The 22,524-nt window shown below is 41.5% G+C and overlaps 1 protein-coding gene across 4 annotated transcripts in view; it reads left to right on the top strand.

The window, feature by feature from the left end:
• SNTG2 (syntrophin gamma 2) overlaps positions 1-22,524 on the top strand; it is a gene marked incomplete at its 3' end in the record, with an annotated part of 223,603 nt that overhangs the window by 84,465 nt on the left and 116,614 nt on the right. For 2 of the 4 annotated variants that reach the window (XM_079969902.1, XM_079969900.1), the window contains exons 2-4: positions 2,052-2,189; positions 16,816-16,872; positions 16,976-17,033. In XM_079969902.1, coding sequence (XP_079826028.1) covers positions 2,052-2,189; positions 16,816-16,872; positions 16,976-17,033 — 253 coding nt within the window. The remainder of the gene's footprint in view (positions 1-2,051; positions 2,190-16,815; positions 16,873-16,975; positions 17,034-22,524) is intronic. The other 2 variants (XM_079969901.1, XM_079969903.1) reach the window with 2 other exon arrangements.

Below are 22,524 nucleotides of genomic sequence, written 5' to 3'. Positions count from 1 at the left end.
TGGACAGAACAAACATAGTTTTATTTCATCATGAAACATTGGCCCTGATATTTTGGATTATTTCTAAAAAAGGTTTTTGCATGACATCTGATCCACAGTGTCCAGTGGTTCATTCATGGGACCCTCAGCTGACTTGTCCTTATCATGCTTATGTCTGTTCCTGAGAATTGAATGAAAGTTACAGATAGATGTACTAATACATAGCTATATGGATCATGGGTTTCTTAAGCAGTAGTAGCACTTGATATTGGTCTGTGTTTGGTTAAAAAATGTCCTCTGCTAAATAGTTGTAGCTCCATTAATTTTTCCATTGACTTCAGTGAGAAGTGGATTCCACACATAGATATCTATGAAAAATTTATCCCCTCATAATTTTTTTAAAAAACCCCTATTGCATAATGTAACTCATATGTGAATGACATTTATTGTTTAGGCTTATTGCTTATAAATACAGTGGTACCTCAGGTTAAGTACTTAATTCGTTCCAGAGGTCCATTCTTAAACTGAAACTGTTCTTAACCTGAAGCACCACTTTAGCTAATGGGGCCTCCTGCTGCTGTTGTGCCGCCGGAGCCCGATTTCTGTTCTTATCCTGAAGCAAAGTTCTTAACCTGAAGCACTATATCTGGGTTAGCGGAGTGTGTAACCTGAAGCGTATGTAACCTGAAGCGTATGTAACCCGAGGTACCACTGTATTTTTAAATTAATGCAAATACGGAACAAAAACAGGAAGTCTTTTTTTTTAAACTTAATGCTGTAGATCTAAGTAAGCTTAAGCAAATGATCCAAATTAAACTTTGTTCAACATTATTGAAGATGGAGGACTCGAATAATTTCTTGGAAGATGCATTCAATCAGTTTCTCTCTCATATTGGATGACTGTTTAGTTGCTTCTAAGATGTGGCCGGCTCTGTTTTGGGGTTTTTGGTTTTGGTTTTGGTTTTTGAGAATGCTGGCAGATTATACAGTAAGATAATCATTTCATTCAAATGTCTATGATTTGAAAAGATCTACATTATGTTCCAGGATTTCAAGCAAGAATCTCTCCCATCCCTACTGGGAGGTGCCAGCAGGATTTGAATCTGGGGCTTGTGCTTGCAAGGCTTAAGCCACTAAGCTTAGACCACTAAACTATGGCCCTTCACCCATCACTGAGTGAATCTATGCATAGTATCAATGAATGACTTTCCTTTTAGCAGTCTTGTGATATTTCTTTTTAATGCTTAGATACCAATCTACTCCTGGTTTGCATTTCGCTACAGTTTGTGGCTGGATAAGTAGTTGTGTGTGTTTTATGCCTATTTCCATCAGAAGCACCAACTAGCATTTTATCACTTTTCACAGTGGATGTTTTAAGAGAGCAGAAGGAGGGGGAGACTTGCATAAACTTTTTGTTCATCTCTAAAGACTGAGCTCCCATTGCTCGGTACCTTCTCCTGCCAACCTAGCAGTTTGAAAGCATGTCAAAGTGCAAGTAGATAAATCCAGCGGGAAGGTAAACAGCGTTTCCGTGCGCTGCTCTGGTCCGCCAGAAGTGGCTTAGTCATGCTGGCCACATGACCCAGAAGCTGTACGCCAGTTCCCTCGGCCAATAAAGCGAGATGAGCACCGCAACCCCAGAGTCTGTAGAAAGTGACTTTGTTCCTGTAGCATTGGCACAATGCTACACCAGCAGTGTTGTGTTGCAGAGGAATTTGATGACTTTTCTTAGAGGCGAGTTTGGGAGAACGAGACATGTCTGCCAAATACTTGTGGTGCAGGAAAAGCCTTCATTAGCTCACACTGCGAGACTTTGCTGGTATGCAAGAGCTAAAGAAGATAATAGGATTAAGCAGTTCATGAATATTGATATAGAATGTAACTTGAATATTTTCTGCTAAAGTGTCTCCTTACTACCTTTTACCACACAGCTTTGCAAGCATAGGTGAGATAAACTGTTATTAGGACACAGAAGATACAAATTATATATCATTGTTATTTTTAAAGGCTATGCATTTGACATATTTGATCTGTTTTTCCCCTCCCTCCCCCCCATTACCTTGCCTCTACAGACAAAAACTGGTATTGCATTGCTATATGACGAAATATCCGAAAACGCCTATGAAATCCGACTGAAGCTTACAAAAGAGGTACTAACAATTCAAAAACAAGATGTCATCTGTGTTAGTGGAAGTGATCACAGTGCAAATGTAAGTGCTTCTCTAACTTTGTGCTCCCAACCATATGTTTTTTCTATCTTTCAAAATTACCTGAAAGTACACTGTTCTAAACAGGTAATATCAAAAGTGTGCCAAAGGATATGAATAGCTTGCCAGGTAGAAATAAATTCTTAAAGGTTTGCAAAGCAATAACAGCAGCAAAGGGAAATAAATGAAAGTATGTAAGAATTGGGAACCCCATTTACCTTCAGCAGTGTTTACCTTTCTGTAAAGTACCACCTTGGTCCCAATGAAATACTTTGACGAAGAGAATAAAGACACATTATGTTCTTCTCGGTATCAAATATTGATGCTCCCATGACTCCTAAGGTCCTCAGGTTCTTATGGGATTTAAAATGGCGCAACTGCTTTTTCTTTTCCATGTGCCACTAAATATCCTAAACAGGGCTGTGTCGATATCCATTTGAACAGCTCAGATTCACGTGCACTTCTACACAGATATTTGTGACACTGCTCAAAGGCACAGCCCTTCTGTAAAGTTTAAACATCTTTAAACTAAATGTGAAAGGTAGCGCTTTGGGGAGATAATGAAACTTTTTTGAATCTGCCTTGAAGCTGGGAGGCTAGGACTGAATTACACTTTGAACTATTGACAGAACTAATGTTTATTTTTTATTCTTTTTTTTAAAAAAAATGTCATCTGGGACCACAGCACTGCATGTTTTCCAGCTCACCTATTTTCTTTCTTATTTACTTGTTTCTGAAAGTCATCTGTAGAACCAAACTCAGGATAATAGGAATAGTTTATCTTAATGTGAAAGGGGACAGCGAGATGTGACCTGGGTAAGAGACATTCAGTGAACCGCAAGGTACTTTGGCAGACAGCATGACTTGCTGCTAAAGGTTCCTTCAGCTAAATCAGTTAACAGACACCCAACCCTTTACTGAGGATTAGATGCTGCACTCTAATTGCAGTATGTCACCTGTCGCTATATACAGTACCAGGTTATTAATAAATGGCACATTTCGTGATGGAAGATAATTGCCAACATGGACTTCTAAATGGTACAAAGGTGACATCCATAATTAAGTCATTTGGCACTTTGTGGTTGATGATAATTGCCAACATGGGTTTCTAAATGTTAAAAGGGTGACATAATATGCACACATGGATAAATGTTTAACTCGACAAAAAATGAAATTCTCATAAACTCTAATTTATTGCACATATACCCCACCGTTCCCCTCCCCCAGGAGCTCAAGATGAGAACGTGTTTCTCTCCTTCATTTTATCCTAACAATACTGTGAGTTAGGTTAAGCAGAGGAAAAGTGACAGGCCCAAGGTCACTCAACATATGCATCTTTCCTGTATGAATTCATTGTAGAATATTTGTTGTTGTTGTTAAACAATTTCAAACTGGAACACAAAATGTAAGCAAAAATAAAAACCCAAACCTTTGTAACATTCTCAAATGTTTGTTACATTTTGGAAATGCTAAAATATCCACCCCCCTACTGCACTTCCTAAACTGTCATTGTATAACAGATATCTTCTTTATCGTACACCTTAAAATAAAAACGGTACACTTCTATTTTGTTTTTGTTTTTTCCATTTCTCATCTGTTCAATTTGGTTTATTTCCTTCCTGTTGCTCATCCTCTTCTTCCACCTTAGGGTTTTTCCACTAATACTTCATCCAAGGAATTCATAAGTACTCAGTGTTGAGCATTCTTCCCAGGAAATTAATATCTTCTCAGTCTTATAATCTCCTTTGTAATCCCATCTATTTCTACCTGCTAGCCTCCCACTCTTTACTGCTTCAGTTTATTTTTGCTCATTGTCGCAGACTTGTATAACTTATGACACACCCACCCAGACAAGCCAAAGACCACCTGCTCAGCTGTATAAGGGGCACACAACAACCCTCCTTTTCCACATGGCTTCTTGCTAACTTGTAAAGTGGTGCCTCTTTCAATTGGATTATTGGGGACAGGTAGAGACTCCAAGTGCAAAATGTTAGGAGTTCAGGATGTCCAATTAATTTCAGTAGATGGAGGTCCTGAGGAAAAATTATATGAGGTGTACCTGTCTTTAGATTAGGGACGCAGGTGGCGCTGTGGGTTAAAGCCTCAGCGCCTAGGACTTGCCGATCGAAAGGTCGGCGGTTCGAATCCCTGCGGCGGGGTGCACTCCCGCTGCTCGGTCCCAGCGCCTGCCAACCTAGCAGTTCGAAAGCACCTCCAGGTGCAAGTAGATAAATAGGGACCGCTTACCAGCGGGAAGGTAAACGGCGTTTCCGTGTGCGGCTCTGGCTCGCCAGAGCAGCGATGTCACGCTGGCCCACGTGACCCGGAAGTGTCTCCGGACAGCGCTGGCCCCTGGCCTCTTAAGTGAGATGGGCGCACAACCCCAGAGTCTGTCAAGACTGGCCCGTACGGGCAGGGGTACCTTTACCTTTACCTTACCTGTCTTTAGAGGACCCAAGTCTCGTTTCTCAGTACTTACCCTGCAAATCTTCAAAATCTTTAGACACCCTCTCCCTGGAAAATAGTTTGAAAGAGTATTCTCCACTCTCTGAAAAGTCTGCTGGGTGTGTGCTCCCATGTGCTGTGTGCCTTACCATCCAGAAAGCTGGTTAAGCTATATTCTGAACTGAAGTGCTTCAGTATGTGTGCTTCAGTGATTACTGCTCAGTTGAAAAGGCAGCTTGGCTTGTACACGATGATTCCAGATGGACCCCTTTCATGAAAAATATGGGAATGAGAGGTGAGACAGCTATAAAGACAAGGCCAGAGACAAGTGGGAGTTGTTGAGAGGTGGGTTTGAGCCCAAGCTCAGGGGCTGCTTCTGTGTCTTAGCCTTTTGGAATGTCCCAGAAATGGCCTGAACCAACCCCCATGCTGGGAGCAGAAGTCAGATGTGATGTTATAAGCAAGAAGGTCATGATTAAAAAGTTGGGTTTATTATTCAGAGTAGCTAAGGCTTTTATGAAAGGATAATGACTTTCACAGAGGATGATGACAAAATGGACACAACTGACTCCGGGGTGGGGGTGGGGGGTCATAAACTGCATGAGATGTAATTAATCGCCTAGCTGAGAGAGAGGGCAATTATCACCCAAAGATAAAAGAAAGCATATCATTAATGTTGCTAGCTTGTAAACCATGGAGGGAAGCATAAATCATTAATAACAGTGGAATTGATCTGTAGTTGTCTGCAGAATCTTTCTGGATCAGTAAATTACAGGCATATAGTTCAGATTCTGTTACAAACATTGATACTGGATTCTGCAGAAAGTTAGGCCTTTCTAAACAATAGGTGTCATCAAAACTGCCTTCGAACAGGAGCTTCTCATTCTCGTATCGGATATGAAATAGTAAAACTCTCTGTATTTCACAGTGTCCAAATTACTGGGTGGGGTGGGGTGGAGAGAGCAGTCCACTTACCTTTTGTAATGGCCCTTGAAGCTACTGTCATTTGGAAGGATATAGGAGGATCAATATTTGTCAGGGGCAGGGGCACTTCATCCTCAGTTATCCAAGCCTTGTTCTTCCATCAGGTTTTCAGTCTCAAAACTTTCCTCTAGAAACTGCAAACATACAACATTTCTGCCACTTCACATGTTACTGTATTTATAATGTTACTCTATTTAGGCACATAGACTGCAATCCTATACCAGCTTAGCGGCAAAAAAACTCAATGGGACTTACTTCTGAGTAGCCTGAGACACATATAGGATTCGTGCTGCTAGTGTCACAATTCTCTAAATACAATGTTTTGTCTCAAGAAATTCTCACGTCTTCTTTCTGTACAAGCACACTATTTCGTATAAGCACGTGATTTTGCTGTTTCAGTTAAAACAAGTCAGTGGTGATCATGTGTAAAACAATACAAGTACCCTTCTTTTTTCCCCCGACACCAAGACCAGTAATGAATTGTTACTGTTTCAATTTAGGATTTGCATTTAAATGTGATTGTACCTAATTCACACTTTCTGAAACAATATGCAAACTGAAACAGAGCCATCATCCTTCCAGATTTGTGCTTCTCTGAATTTCGCAATGTGGGTCTCCAGTCAGGTAAAACAAACAAACAAACAAACAAACAAATAAATAAATAAATATATTTATACCCCGCCCATCTGGCTGGGTTTCCCCAGCCACTCTGGGCAGCTTCCAACAAAATATTAAAATACAGTGGTCTGTTAAACATTAAAAGCTTCCCTAAACAGGGCTGCCTTCAGATGTCTGATATGTTTTTAAAAATGCACATGCTAGGGCATAATGTGCATAAAACGGATATATTAGTGAAATTAACATACCCAAATGGATTGTATTTGGGGAGATTATTTTGCATAAATGTGAACATTAAGCAAAGTCTACATATATAAAAAATGTGTGTATTAGTAGAAATTTGTACTAATATGCTGATGCATTTCCATGAGGACTCTGTCTGTCTGTCTGTCTGTCTATCATCTATCTATATACACACATACATGTGTGTGTATAGGAAACTGATGTGGAAAACAGAACTTAAGCTTGGGGGGGGGGAAGAAACTGAAATTGACAGATTCTCCCATCCTTAGCTTGAACATATGTCAAACTGAATGGATGTGAAGGCTTGCAAAGAATTCCACCTTTCCATTTGTAGTGTATTATCCTGTCCTTTGCAGAGGTGATAGAAGTAGGTCAGGATTAAAGTCATGCTGTTTAGGAGATAAATATAACCTTTCTTCTTTGTTCGTCCTTTTTTCATGATTGGTTTGCACTTCCGCTTCACAATAGCGAAGAGAAGCCTGGCAGCCTTCAGGTAGCTCAGTCATTGCTCACAGACTGACGTGACCATTTCATAAGATACGCCACACTTTCTACCTTCGTGTAGAAATTAGTTCTGCACATGGTGAAAAGGCTTCCTATTACAGTATCTGGCTGAATGGTGTATGGAAGACTTCCACATGAAGGGAAAAAATGACCTTGGCGCACGCTAACCTGGTCGCTTGACACATCCTCCATATCATACTTTTTGGCATGTACAAGTAGAGACAATGGACTTAATGCACAAACTGTCTTTCATTCTTTAGAAATAAGCCTCGCTGTTGTCAATGGAAAAGCATTCCAAAGTAATGTTTTTATGTAGGATTGGAGTGTTATTTACTTTTGCATGCTTGACAGACATTCCATTTATTACATTACGGCACTATGAGAACACGTCACGTTATGTCCCTATTACAGATCCGCTGTGAACCGTGTTGATAACAACTTCCCCTGCCCTTCAAAATAAAAATAAGATATTCCCCTGGCTTGGTACACTGACACATGCTATGTTGCTCAGAACATTTCACCAGCATATGTCCCATTCAGTTTATTGCATTGTGCACTGACACATACAGAGCAACTTCCCTTCCCAAAATACATCAAAGGAAGCAAAACATCCCTGATGCCTTTCGACTTGTACTTTGTAGCTGCTGCATTCCAATTTAGGAAAATAATTTCTTTATCAATTCAGCATCCGTCATGAGTACGTCAGGGGGAAAGGCTTTAATAAGAATGTGGCTATTAGTGAATCTGATAGGAAAATCAAAATCACAAGTTGAAAACCGGGGGTGGGGGAGGGAATATTGATTTCATGTTGTGGCAGCTTTTCTGTTCCGAACAGCAATTAGAATCTCTTTTCAAGCCTGAGTGAAGTTTAAACCTGCATTACACAGTGAACTCTAGTTCAAAAGTAGTGGGTGTGGGTATGTTTACTATATATTTTTTAAAAGGATTCACATCACAGTATATATTCTAGGATAATTACTGAATAAATCAAGAGGCCAAATGATACCTGAAATAAGTCACAGCAGCAAACTAAATAATATATATTATCATTTAAAGGAACTCGAAGTAGTTTGTCAGTTACATTTAGAATAATTGGACAGAACATAGCTAGCAATCTTTCTAAATATGGAGTGTGAATCTTTCTGCAGTAATAAAACTAATTACATGGAAAATAGAAAACTTAACCTGAGGAGGTACACTGGATCCACAGTTCTCAAAATACCCACCCAGAGCTACACTTAGTCTGCAGTGTATGCTCTGAGCTCTCCTGCCTACAAGGCTTGCTCTGTTTACTTTAATGGGGGGGGGTGTACATGCAGAGTTCCTTCTCCCATTAGAGTGACGGGGAAAGCCTTTGAGGAAAAGAATTTTTTTAAAAAAATTTTTTTTATTAAAGTTTGAAAGTTACAGAAAGAAAAAAGAAAAAGAATTAAACATAACAAAACCATACAATACAATATAAAAACAAAAATATTACATATACATAACAAAAATAAAACAAAAAGAAATTAGAAAAAAGAAAAAAGAAACACAACCAATACTTTCAATGTTATTAACTTTCTTTTACTTGTTTCAGCGACCTCCTCACACCTCCCTTTTTTTGTATTCCACTTCGATTAATTGTTTCAGCAAATCCTTTCCATCTTCCTCAAACTTCTGTCCTATCATTTAACTTAACAAATTCTAACATTATTTTTTTCCTTTAATTCAATTACAATCTATTATACTTAATTCTTTATAACATTTCCGCTAAAGCCATGTAACTTCATTCCAACATCTTTATAACATTCCTTAATTTTACAATATTTCTGTAGATAATCTTTAAATTTCTTCCAATCTTCTTCCACTGACTCTTCTCCCTGGTCTCGGATTCTGCCAGTCATTTCCGCCAGTTCCATGTAGTCCATCACCTTCATCTGTCATTCTTCCTGGGTGGGTAGATCTTGTGTCTTCCAATACTTTGCAATAAGTATTCTTGCTGCTGTTGTAGCATACATAAAGAAAGTTCTATCCTTCTTTGGCTTGGTTTTCTGTACTGATGCTGACCATCATCCTGTACACAAAGGAAGGTCTGGATCATCTCAGTAGGCTGCACTACTATGCAGGTCTACTCAGATGTGAATCCTGTTGAATGCAATGGGATTTATTACCTGGTAAGTGTGTATAGGATAGTAGCCCCTATTTCATTCTGTGAATAGGAAGATACAAGTTTGAGTTCCGATAAGTGAAATACAGTGTTGATCTCGTGGAAGCGTCAATTAAGTTAGGAGAAGGGGAGCTAATTTTCTCTGATTCTCCCTCCATAGCCCTTAACACCACTTCCCACAGTGTTCTGGAACAGATTGTGGCGATCACGTGGTATTGATGTTATCTCACCTCTGCCGCCACTTTTGTGGCGATCACACAGGGTCCCCGGACATTTAACGGTCTCTTGATCTCTGTGCCACCACTGTGCTCGCTTCCCCACTGCCACCAACCCTTTACTCTCTGGTAAAACAGTGAGTCCAGACAGTTGTTAAAAGTGAACCCAAAACACCCCAAGTTTATTTTACGAACATTAACAAGTTTATGGTTTCTCAGATAATATTCCTGTCAGTATCTTAACTTTAGTTTCTTTACCAGCCTAGACCTTCCTAATACCTTCTGACTGATTATCTCAACTGTTTGACTGACTCCTCTTAACAAATTCTCTCACTCTCTCACACCAGACTAGCCCAACCCACAGACTTATCTTCTCTGTCTCTTCTAACTCCAGACTGTCTTCTCAGCCACCCTAACTCCCCCCAAAAAACCTATGTGCTTAAACCTTATACACAGTTAACTCTGCCCCTTGGGTTCCCATTGGTTAGTCATTTTACAATTAGTTAACCCTTTCCTTATGAACCCAGTATTATGTCACACACCTAGGAGGGCGAACTCCACACAGATTTACTTAGTGCTGTGGCAGGAAGCAGGAGGTGGAGAAAATCAGCTCCCCTTCTCTTACATGAGTGGATGTTTCTACTGAATCAAAAGCCATTCTGGAAGCAGAACAGCACTAGAATAATCATCCAGTATGATTTTTTTCCCTTCTTTTAAAATGGATGTACTGCCAACTAGCCAGCAACAGCGCTTGCAGTGGCTAAGAAACAAAATGCTAAAATGAATTGCATCATTCTTTAAAAATCATTCATCTCCTGTTGCTGCTTTTATATAGATGGCATTGAGTGGTTTGTTTGCTTTTGCAGTTTTTTTAAACATATCTGCATATAGAGAGCACAGTAGAACAATGTGCCGGTGGAGTGTTTTTGTTACCAGAAGCTTCCAGCATTTGACAGCACGGAAAGATGAAGCAGAGACAGTAAAAAAAGGGATTACAGTAATACCAGCCCATAATCCAGAACTTCCATTACCAATCGTCACTCATGCACATGACTAACAACTTCTGTTGCAGGAGATAGGTCTGTGGCTGGGATTAGTTTTCAGGAAATCTTCATCCAATAAAACCTTTAAAGCACAACAATCAGGTCCCGTCCTCCCACAAAATTGCCTTTAAACTGTGCATCTTGGGTATAATTTACTTCATAGTGGAATACTTTTTTTAAAATAGCATAGTATTTCTGCTATACAGTTGTGGAGGTATTTAGATGTTTAGAAATATATATACGGTAATGAAAAGAAACCCATGCATTCTTGGTGGAGCATGATATGCTGGCAAGGAATAGCAGGTAGTAACACTTCTCAAAGTCAACAAAAGCCCATGAGAATCTCTCCGTTCCTTCCCCAGTGGTTAATAGTAGCAGAGGGTGAATTTCCATCCAGATCACAGGAGAGTTTAAAGCTCCCCTTGTAACATACTGTAGCCCCAATAAAAAACAGGATTTTTGAAGAAAATACAAAAAACTGATGTTTTGGTATTATGTGTAGTTTGGCCCTCAGTGGAATTACTTAATATTTCAGTTAAAGGAACAGTATTCACTCTACAGAGCAGCTATTTAGACAGATGTATAAACTCTGTGCTCAGAATAAAACAATGTAGGAATGAATCTGTGGTGGAAGAATGGGACTATGCCTTATAGCCAAAGCTTTCACTTCATAGATCAGAATATGTGCATGGAAGGCATATATGTATTTGCTCTGAAATCTCATTTCAGAAGGAATGGATTACACACTGGATGCTGTATGGAGATAGGCTTCTGTGCACACCTGCAAATCAACATATGCAGGAGACCCAACATATGGGTCAGCAGGCACAATCCTCTCACCTAACACATTCACTTATATTCCTGGAGCCTACTCACAGCTGATCGAACTGCCACTCACCATCCCACATGGAAAACAATGTGGGATTCTGTGAGTCTGGAGATTTTTTGAGGGTCCTTAGCTGCAATTTTATGCATGCTTCTAAGCAAGGAAGGTGAGCTGAATTCACCAGGTGTACAGAAGCAGCTCACCAAGTGGGGCAGAGCTGCTGTGCTGTACTAAAAAGGAGAAGGGCAAAGCAATGAGTCAGTCGGTAAAGTGCAAACACACCAGCAGGAGTGCTGGATTGGCTCAGCTGAAGTAAGCAACAGTGACTCACCTGCTGGAAGCTCTGCCCCACCCAGTGAGTAAATACCGTATTTTTCCATGTAGAAGACTAGGTTTTTTTCCTAAAAAATAATGTCAAAAATTAGGGGGCGTCTTATACACGGGGCCATCTCTCCCCTCATTTTATTAAATCTGAGTCCCCCAAAATAGGGGGCGTCTTATACATGAGGGTGTCTTATAGACGGAAAAATCTGGTAATTTGTGAGATTGAATGATTGCAATCACAGAGTTCTCTGTGGACCTTTCATGCTTGCCAGAATGACTGAATGCATATGCATATGAATGCTTATAGGTAAAGTAAAGGTACCCCTGCCCGTACGGGCCAGTCTTGCCAGACTCTAGGGTTGTGCGCTCATCTCACTCTATAGGCCGGGAGCCAGCGCTGTCTGCAGACACTTCTGGGTCACATGGCCAGCGTGACGAAGCTGCATCTGGCGAGCCAGCGCAGCACACGGAACGCCGTTTACCTTCCTGCTTGTAAGCGGTCCCTATTTATCTACTTGCACCCAGGGGTGCTTTCGAACCGCTAGGTTGGCAGGCGCTGGGATCGAACGACGGGAGCGCACCCCGCTGCGGGGATTCGAACCGCCGACCATGCGATTGGCAAGTCCTAGGTGCTGAGGTTTTACCCACAGCGCCACCCGTGTCCCCTTTTAAAACATGTACAATGAACTCAATCTTTTGCAGAAAAATTATAAGGTAGAAGTAAATACTCTTGTTTTAAAAGGTTTGCAAGTCAACACTCATATTGTGATTTCTTTCCCCTGTTGAGTATTTTAATTAAAATAACTGGCATTTAAAATAAGTTAAGATTTAATTGCTCATTTCCCCATTATCTGGATATATTTAGATACTAGTTAATCAAACATGTTGCTAATTAACAAAATTCAACCTCAAAATATTAAAATGCTGCAGTCCTTCTTAACATTTGATTTGATGCCTTACGAGATGATAGATTCTGTACATCTGGATTAAATATCAGATATATTAGTTAAGTGCAGCTGGTATGCACATATTCATTAAAATTTAATTGCAGAGCACTTTCAGTGCACTACTCTTTATTATTTCTTTTCTTGAATGACTAATTGCAATTTGTCAGGCTAAATAACTGTAATCTGAGACTTGCAAAATGTCCTGGTTTGTGCATCACAGTAAGCCAAACTCTGTCTCACTGGCCCTGTGCAAATGTGCTGCTTCCCAGAGCTGAGCTGGAAGCTGCTTTCCTCCTCCCAAGTTCTTTTAGCTCAGTGCAGCAGCTAAGCCAAAGTTTTCCTTAGCGTGTCATCTGAACCCAGGATGGCGGTTAAGGAGAAGAGAGTTTGGCTGCCACACTTTGTTGTTGTTTAGTCATTTAGTCGTGTCCAACTCTTCGTGACCCCATGGACCAGAGCACGCCAGACACTCCTGTCTTCCACTGCCAAGCCCCAGGTTGGTCAAACTCATGCTGGTAGCTTCAAGAACACTGTCCAACCATCTCGTCCTCTGTCGTCCCTTCTTCTTGTGCCCCCAATCTTTCCCAACATCAGGGTCTTTTCCAAGGAGTCTTCTCTTCTCATGAGGTGGCCAAAGTATTGGAGCCTCAGCTTCACGATCTGTCCTTCCAGTGAGCACTCAGGGCTGGTTTCCTTCAGAATGGAGAGGTTTGATCTTCTTGCAGTCCATGGGACTCTCAAGAGTCTCCTCCAGCACCATAATTCAAAAGCATCAATTCTTCGGCGATCAGCCTTCTTTATGTTCCAGCTCTCACTTCCATACATAACTACTGGGAAAACCATAGCTTTAACTATACGGACCTTTGTTGGCAAGGTGATGTCTCTGCTTTTTAAGACGCTGTCTAGGTTTGTCATTACTTTTCTCCCAAGAAGCAGGCAGCTGCCACACTTAGCTGAGCCTAAAGGAGCAGAGCAGCTGTAAGCCCTGCTCTGGGAGCCAGCATGCTCATTACTAAGCTATGGTTTGGCTTAGCATTACACACGAACACAACCAATTTCTCAGATTCACTAGCCCCTTAAAACTAGTGCTGAGATGATGACGTGACCTCGCTTTTCTGATTCCCTTTGCAAGCTATGGAGGCAAAACAGCATTTTCAACTCAGTTCCCAGGCGACTTCAGTTGCTTCTTTAAAAAATATTCATCCAGAGGAAGGGGGTGGGTGGGAATGTTACCATGTCTTGCCAGAATTCAAGCTCACTGTAGTTGTAACTGAATAAAAGCCATGCAGTTGGTTTGGAATCAGTGGCGTGCCGTCAGTAGACTAGGGGGGAATATGCTAGTTCCCTAAATGTCCCTGGCAAGTTAGAGTATTAATGCCTAGCATCTCCTTCCCTAAGCCTGGGAAGCTTCTGCTCAGCTTAGGGAGGGAGGTGCAAAGCCACTTCCGACCTCAGGGGGAGGTGGTGTTGCCGGCTTCACGCCCCCAACACATGCGCAGAGGCTGGCTCCCAGCCCCCGCGCGATCTGAGGAATCCTCGGGCTGCATCATCCCCTGGCCAGCCAATCAGCTGGCTTAGGGGGTGTGGCTTGCCTCATCTAAGGCAAGTGCAGCCCAGGATCTCCCTCTTTGGCCGCTCAGCTGCTGTGGTTTCCCGCCCGCCCGCCCTTCAAGGTTCCTCTTCTGACCTTGCTATGGACCTCGGTTGGTCGCCGTTAAGGGGCCTGGTAGGTATTTTTTCCATTTGGCAAATTAGCACCGGCCATTTGGTTTTTCGCCTACCTCGTAGCAAATCATCACAACTTCTTCGGTTTTGGCGGTTAGGCATTGGTATGGGTATTGTTATGTAGATGGGTTGGGGGGGAGTAGCGCCATCACCTCCCCCAGATATTGAAGGATTCTGGGGGGCGTGGCCTCATCCGAAGCCTATGGAGGTCAGGGCCTAAAGCATGCCCCCCAGCGGTGACCCCGGAGGAGTTTCTAGTTGATGTGCATCAGCAGGGCTCCACCTGCTGGTGTTAACCCTTCCCGGTCTCCAAGCAAACAGGCTGAAGCCGGATAGTTGGATAGGACCAATGCCTAAGCCAATACCGCTCTTTACCTGTATCCGCTGCCCCTTACTTAACTAACATCACTAACGAAGCTTATAGATGGGCTTTCTCCAGAGCCCGCTTTGAGACAATGCCCTCAGCAGTGCTGTACGGCAAATTTACGCGGGTACCAATGCATGCGCGTCTCTGCCCCTATATGTCTAATAAGGTAGAATCTGTCACTCACATCCTTCTATTTTGTGAATTCTATAGTGAAGAACGAGTTCAACTTATTTTGCCGCTTTTATAAAATTTATACCCCTTCAACATTATTTGGAATCCTCCCCCGAAATTCTACGAAAATACCTTCTGGAAGATTCCTCAAGCTCAATATCATATGAGGTGGCCAAATTTTGCACTTTAGCAATCAGGAAGCGTAAATCTCTTTTGTTGAATGGCACACTGCGAAGTTCCCTTGTGTAATATCTTTTTTTTTTTCTTGGTGCTGTTGTTTATTTCCTTTTGTTTGATCTTGTGGTGTTCTGTGTTGCTGGCTTTTGCCGCAATAAAACTTGACTTGACTTGACTTTACCTGTATCCAATAAAGTTGTGGCCAATTTTAGCCCATTAACCTAAAATAACGGTGCCATGTGTCTGTCTTTATTCCTACTGGTGGGAGGCTGGAACTCTCCACACAATGCTCTGACGGGGTCCAAGAGCCCACCCGCCACCTTCTCAATGCCCGCCCAGCTTTGGGAAGGAGGCAGCAGGGCTCCAGAATCCTGTCAAAAGTCTGGTGCCTCCTTTCCAAGACTAGAAAGCTTTTGCCCGGATTAGCGAGGGAGGCGCAATTTCCTCCCACAAATTGCCCCCATAAACTGGCACCTCTGGCCCTAACTGTTCCCTTACGAAAAATTTCACTGCACACCACTGTTGGGAATGTTGAATTTGCTTTGCTAGTGCAGCACCAAAGCAATAATGCAACAAGTTCTTTCCTCAAGCTGATGATGTCAGTTTCTTTTTCATATATGCGTAAAAATAAAACTCTGCAGAAGGCTTTGTGGAAATTAATCAGACTTACAGGTGTTTCCTTAGAAAACAAATCAAGCAACAGTTTTGGTAAAATGAAACGTAATATAATAAATATAATATAAATATCCGAACAATAATTTTCCTCTATACAGAGTGAATAATAATAATAATGATAGCAACAACAACCTTGAAATATCCAACCATATCTGCTCCCGGTGATGAGAAAAGGTATTGTGGCTACAGCTGCACTCAGCATGTTGCTAAACAGTATTACTGTGCATTTACTGTCAATAGATAAAATGAAGCTCTTCGTGTTCCATTATTATGTCAAGTACCAAGAAAAGTGAGCATGAATAAAATGTCAAAAATGCAAGGTGCTATTAAACGTGAGATAGATTGCTACAGAAGATGCCCATAAAGATTTTATCTCACGTACCTGCTTTAAAAAAAAAAAGTATTGAAGAAATAACCATGAGAAATAGATTAATATGAGTGGGGTAGCTCACTGCAGGAAAGTCAGCTGGATATGGAAAAAGATTGATTTGAAAACTAAAAATGGAAATCAAGGGTATAACTGATATCAGCAAAGAATACAAACTTTTGTGCAAACATACACCGGAAGCAATGCTCTGTATTTTTAAACTTTCAGAGATTTGACAAGGGCAAACCAGAAAATTTTAAATTAAAGCTTATCAGTCCAATCAAACATTTATATTGTTGCACCTATTCCTTTAATGAGACTTGGCATATTGTGCTCACAGTGTGATCCTCTGCAAGTTTACTCAGAAGTAAGCCTCATTGAGTTCACTGCGTGTATAGGATTGCTGTTCAAGTGATTAAACCACATAAAATTAAATGGGACGTGCTCTAGAGTTGACAAGCATAGTTATCTGCGGTCAGTGGCTCCAATGGCACAAGCTCCTGTTCATATCTGTGAACAGTGGAAGAGTCTGGGCAACTGGTCAAAAATCATGAAAGTCCTGTTTGCATATATCTGGATTGCATTTGTCATAGAATATTGTGCAACTCAAGGTACAAACTGGTGCAAAGGATTTAATTTCCCCCTTCAGTAAATGAAGAAAAAAAGCCCTTCTTTTGTGCTAGTGATAGCGTTATGAATTAAATATCATATTATTTTATGGAATTAAGTCTTTCAGCTTTCTAGAATAATTATGCTGAATATGAGAAGAGAGAGTAGGTGAGACAAATTCGATATGCATGCATCTAATATTGTATTTTCACCTAAATTTATTTTTTCTACCATTTTTTAAAGCACAGAACTGTTAAACTTCGTAGACAACCAGTTGGTGGTTTGGGCTTAAGTATAAAGGTATGCATAATTCTTTCTTCTCTTCTCTTTTTTGATACATAGTACAAAAAAGTGAAGTCGATGAGTAGCTAAAACTCTTCTTCTTGTCACTTATCTCTTTCAGGGTGGTGCTGAGCACAAAGTGCCTGTCGTCATATCAAAAATATTTAAAGATCAAGCAGGTAAAGCAAATGTGTACTTGCATATGGGAGATTTTGATATTAAATGCAGTAATTAAATGTGGATTCACTGGTGCAAATTCAATGTGGACGCAGAAAAATGTCCTGTTTTTATATTCAACCTAAATTTAACAGTTTGGTTTGCTTCATTTTCATTCATTTGAATTGCATTAGTTTTGTTTTTGATCCTTTATTCATTTACTAATTTTAGTTTTTTCTATTGATTTCAATGGGATACTTGGTCTTCTGCCTGTAACTTTGCTGTTTTCTGTCGACACTGGCATTATAGGGCATTCTACACTATTAGAAAGCACCTTTCCAAGTTTGGACAGACTGGACAGAGGGTCCCAATTGTATACGCAATTATGAAAGAGCAACATCCTATAATTGCCCCATTGCTTTCATTGGGTGATCCCAGCTCCAGTTCACCTGCCTGCGGTGTTTGTGACTATTAGCATCACTGTTTCAGGCATTCTACTCCCTCTCCAAACACATTTGCCATTTATTTTTTAAAGAGAATTCACACCTCTAGCGCAAATGAAATTCATTGTGAGTCACAGTAGTACATCTCAGGGGATTCTCTGAAGATTCGGTGGCCATGCTTTACATCTCTGCATACTATTTCAGCTTCCAAAAATGTGCAATCATGACAAAGTAGGAATCTGAGCAATCCTCAGAGAGAATTTTTGCTCTTGTTGTGTTTGTATATTCCTACATGAACCTTGATTCCATTTAGGGGTCTGTGGAATCATGTTAAGAAGCAGTTGTTAGCAATCTTGGAAAGGAGGTATTATTTACTATTAGTCCATACTTATATAGAAAAGAATTAGGGAAAATATTGTGGTAAACTTCCAATAGTTTGGAAAGTGGGATAACACAGCAATGAGGCACAGACCTTGAAAGAGATACGTGGAAAATGAAAATCAAGCAATGCTTCAGGGTATCAACATTAGACATGGGTACATGAGTAAACTTACATATAAGTTATTTAAATAAATAAATCCCAAGTAGCCTATTATTGTGAAGTTGTCTGTCTAGAGAGGAACATAGTCTTGTGAGAATAATCCTATAAAAGAAATAACTGTTACTCAAAGCAAATACATTACACTGACAGAATAATGTGATGCGTTGACGTCCATACTATGGGGGTAGGGAACACTTCTCAGTAAAGCTATACTGTCTAGGACAGTGATGGCCAAACTTGGCCCTCCAGCTGTTTTGGGACTACAATCCCCATCATCCCTGACCACTGGTCTTGTTAGCTAGGGATGATGGGAGTTGTAGTCCCAAAACAGCTGGAGGGCCAAGTTTGGCCATCACTGGTCTAGGACAATCTTTGCTTCTCCCCGCCCCCCATCTTCTAAGCAGCTTAAATTTTCTAGAAATTGTAATGCAACTGTCTTATTTTTGGAGAATTTGAAAACAGAATTAATTAATGAATATGGGACTAGAGTATATGCCTCATGTATATTGTGATAAAGGACCATATTTTGCATGTGACCATAAAGCTGTGTTCATGCTCATTTGTGTCTAGGGCACTCATGTTTTCAGGTTAAAGAAGGGCTATTCTTGGACCTCCACGCCCAGGTGTTGCATTGTTGTACTAGATCTGCCTGATCTCTGGTGCTACATCAGTTTGCTAGTTCTCTGCTCTGGTGACTTCTAGTTCTCTGCAAGACAAACCTTTCTCATGAGCTACTTGCAGGGGAATACATGCAATAAGAACTGAACAGGGTTCCAGACCTGTAATGGTCCTAGGGGTTGCTCGTGCATAAAATCGGCGCCACACCTGGCTGGGTTGCCTGAGTGAACCCTTTCTGTCCGGACAGCCACTCACCCATGGCTGTCTCAATCGCTGGCAGAATCCGTCAGTGGGCGTTTCTTGAACTTCTTCCAGCAAAGAAGCTCTTTGGCGCCTAGTCTCCGCCTACTCTCCCTGCACAGAAGCCTTCTGCGCAGGGAGGGTGTGGGCAGCGGAGGACCCATGCTCTCCCAGCTGGTCTCCGGCGAGGAGTCATGGAGCCACCTCACCGATTCCCCCATCTGCCCCTCTTCTCCACTGGTGCTGATTTCCTTCCCCAGAAGATGGGCTGCTTCTCTCCCTCCCGGGACGCTCTCCGGAATTCCTCTGGAGCCCTCCCTCTCCCTCTGGCTCCGATGGCAGTTCCCTGACAAGACCATACGAAGTTACTAGCAAGCCTGTTCCTGAGGCAGGCCGAGGCAGCCTTTGGTGGCAGAATCCAAGGGGCACCTTCCTGCAGGCATGCCCCAACTCCCGCTGCAACGTCTTCTGGGTTCTGGTGAGATCTCACGAGAACCCCACAAAAATGTGGGGCTCTCACAATATCTCATCAGAACCCACATCCTTGCAACCTTGGCAAGTGAGGCTTTGGCAGGGGTGGGCAATGCACAGCACATGCATATGGCGGCAGCTTCCCATTTTGCCTCAGACACCTTATACAAACTCTTGGCTTAGTGTATTAAAGGAGAGCATAGATATGCTTGGGTGCAATGGAAACCTAGTGGAATGGAGAAAAACAGTGAGACATCCCGTGTTAGGATATTTCCATTCCTCCTTAAAAGGGGAACAGGCTGTTGTGTGTCACATGCCTGTGTACTTCCTGCTCACTGGGAGTTTCCGTTTTGTATATAGCTTTTGTTCTGGCTGTTTTCCTCGACATGGATGCAAGCAGTCATGTTTTTCCTTTGTTCTGACCAACATTGAATAAAGCTGTATATATGCTCTCCTTGGTGAATCTTCCGTTGTGGAGAATGCTGAAAAGGATGTGCACGAGTCTTGGAATGTGTCTGAGGCTCGTGTCGCTAAATGACTGATGCTGTTCCAACGGGAGACCGGAGGACGTCCGGGGACAATGTGTAGGCCTACATGATGGCCTCTGTCTCCCTGGCAGTATCCCAACATCCCGATGCTACAAGATGGACAGGGAAGGATTTGCTGGAGATGTTGCTCTGTACATCAAAGAGAGGCATTGAGCCCAATTGACTACAGGTATATCCTTCTTGTGGGCTTCCCATGCACATCCGCTTGGCCACTAGAAGCAGGATGCTGGACTAGATGGGAATTGCTCTGATCTAGCAGGTTCTTGTGATCTTCTTAAGTTTTATGGTGCTGCGATGTGGTTTTAGTTGAATTATGGTTACGATCGTGTTGCATGAAATTTTGTACATTGCCTTGAAAGGCCAGTTCCACCTCATAAAGCAGTATATAGATTGGTTAATAGACAAATAAATGCCAATTTGAACATGTGCTGTCATCTAGAAATTTCTCCCCACACCATCATGTTTTGCAACTTCTGGAACTAGTTTCCTACTCTTGCTACCTCCCTTTTTCGGTGTGTCCAGTATTATTTTATTTTGTTCTACCCCATTTTCCATAAGGAGGTCGAGAGATGGTTATCAAAGCTGGCCAGCACTTAAACTGGCTCTATTTCTGTGTTCTGCGCCCTTTTAAAACATATTATTTCTATTTGCAAATTCTGTCTGTGATTAAGGGTACGCTTAGCACAGTTGCTTCAATCAGCAGTTCTTATTGTGCATTCTCAGAAACCAGAGGTAGCAAAATCCAGCATGGAGGGAAAATCTGGCACCACACTTTTAAAACCACATAGAACTTAAGCAGCTTGGAGAGAAGAGTCCTTTGGGAAGGTTGGAAGCTTCATAGTACTGTGTTCACAGAGCAATTGTTGGGGCCTGCCCTATACAAGACTGTTGAAGGGTTCAGGAGAGCAGCCCTTTGATTAGCAGAACTCCTATCTTCTACAGCAGGGATAGGAAATCCATCACTCCTCAAGCTCCCACCAGGCCCAGATGCCTGGCTAGTGGCTGGGATGATAAGAATTGTAGTCCAACAACATATGGAGGCTCACAGGTTTCCCATTGTGCTCTTCAGCTTCTCCAAAGAAGTACTCTGTAGGTTTTTCTCTGTTCTCACTTCATTTTGTCTAGGTTTGAAGAAGTTGCCCAGTTCAGCAATCCACATTTCAAAAATGCACAGGATAGGGGAGTGGAGTGGGGGAAAGCAATCATCGCAGTTTCTCCAGTTCCATATCCCTGAACTGCCTTCATGATATCAGGACTTCCCATTTTGGGGTGCCATGATCTCTACACGGCACCCAAAAATGTGCAAAATCACAGAGCCCCCAAACATGTGAGATCAATGAATTCTGTGCTCTCATGCAGTCGATGTGACTCACACGAGAGCACAACCAGGAAGATACACATCCCAGTTTTCGGTCCCAAAATGTTGAAACATATGTAGATTCACTAAATATTTCATTTTGCTTTTAATACAGGGTTCCGGTTTAGATTCCCTTGGACATTAACTCATCACAAAACAGAATAAAAGTAGTACAAGGTAACATAAATATAAATTAACCCAAACACAAATAAAGCTTCAACATGAATTTTAAATGCTGATTTGCTTGCAGCATGCCCCCTTTACACAAATATTAAAATAAAATGAATGTGAAACCTAAGTGAACAAAAGCATTCTTTTAATACAACATTCACAGAGATACTGTCTTGTACATGGCATAAAAATAGCATGTGAAGGAGGAAAAAATGAATGTGTTTCACCCCCTCAGTAAATGAGCTAGGTGGAAAAGAAGGAAGAAGAATGCTTATACTGTAAGCTGACAGCGAAATGTAATAATGGAGCAGTAAAATGAAAGTGTGTGTTCTAGAGAAAAGTTGTTTTAAAAAAGAAACTGGAGGCGTCTGGATAGCCTACCCAAACCAACCCTGAAAATGGATGGGGAAAGTCATAGCAACATGTTGAAGACAACTTTTTATGTGGCTAAAGCCTGGTTGTTTCATTTTCCTAGTTATGTATGTGTACACACATACACACAACTATTGGACGGGCTGCAGAAATGCTTTTCCAAGCCACGCAGTCACAGAATGTTGACGCCATTGTGATGATGCTCTTTTGCCCACTATCCAATTTCTGTAGAAGTTGCAGGCTTACAACGTTCTAAACCTTTGCAGTTCCACTGTGCCCTTATCTGATACAGCATGTGGAGTCAGACAAGCAGCAAAAACAATACGAAATGAATTCTGTTGAAACTGAGTGGTGGATATAGTTCACTAAACTATGCCAGAGGCTATTTGTTGCAATGGGCACCCCCACACACACACCCTGGGAATCCATTGAACATGCTGTCTTTTAGCAGAGCAATTTCTATTGAATGCCAAAACAGACAGGCAGACAGATAGATAGATAGATAGATGATAGATAGATATTAAAACTGATATATTCAGTTTAATCGGGGGGGGGGGGATGCCACACTCATGAAACACTAGTGCAGAATTCTTATTTACTCACTGTGGTCCTGGTCTTTGTGGGATTCCGTGATCAGAGTAAGTCAATGAATGAAGACTGCTTTAAATTTGAAATGCATTTGTTAATTTTAAACATTTTAAAATGCATTTATGCATGGTGTAGCAGTACGAGAATGAGTGTACCCTGTTTGCC

This window comes from Podarcis cretensis, assembly GCF_951804945.1.
Source record: "Podarcis cretensis genome assembly, chromosome: 3".
Lineage (NCBI taxonomy): Eukaryota > Metazoa > Chordata > Lepidosauria > Squamata > Lacertidae > Podarcis > Podarcis cretensis.
Note: the sequence above shows the minus strand (reverse complement) of the source record. Positions and strands in the feature narration are given on the sequence as shown.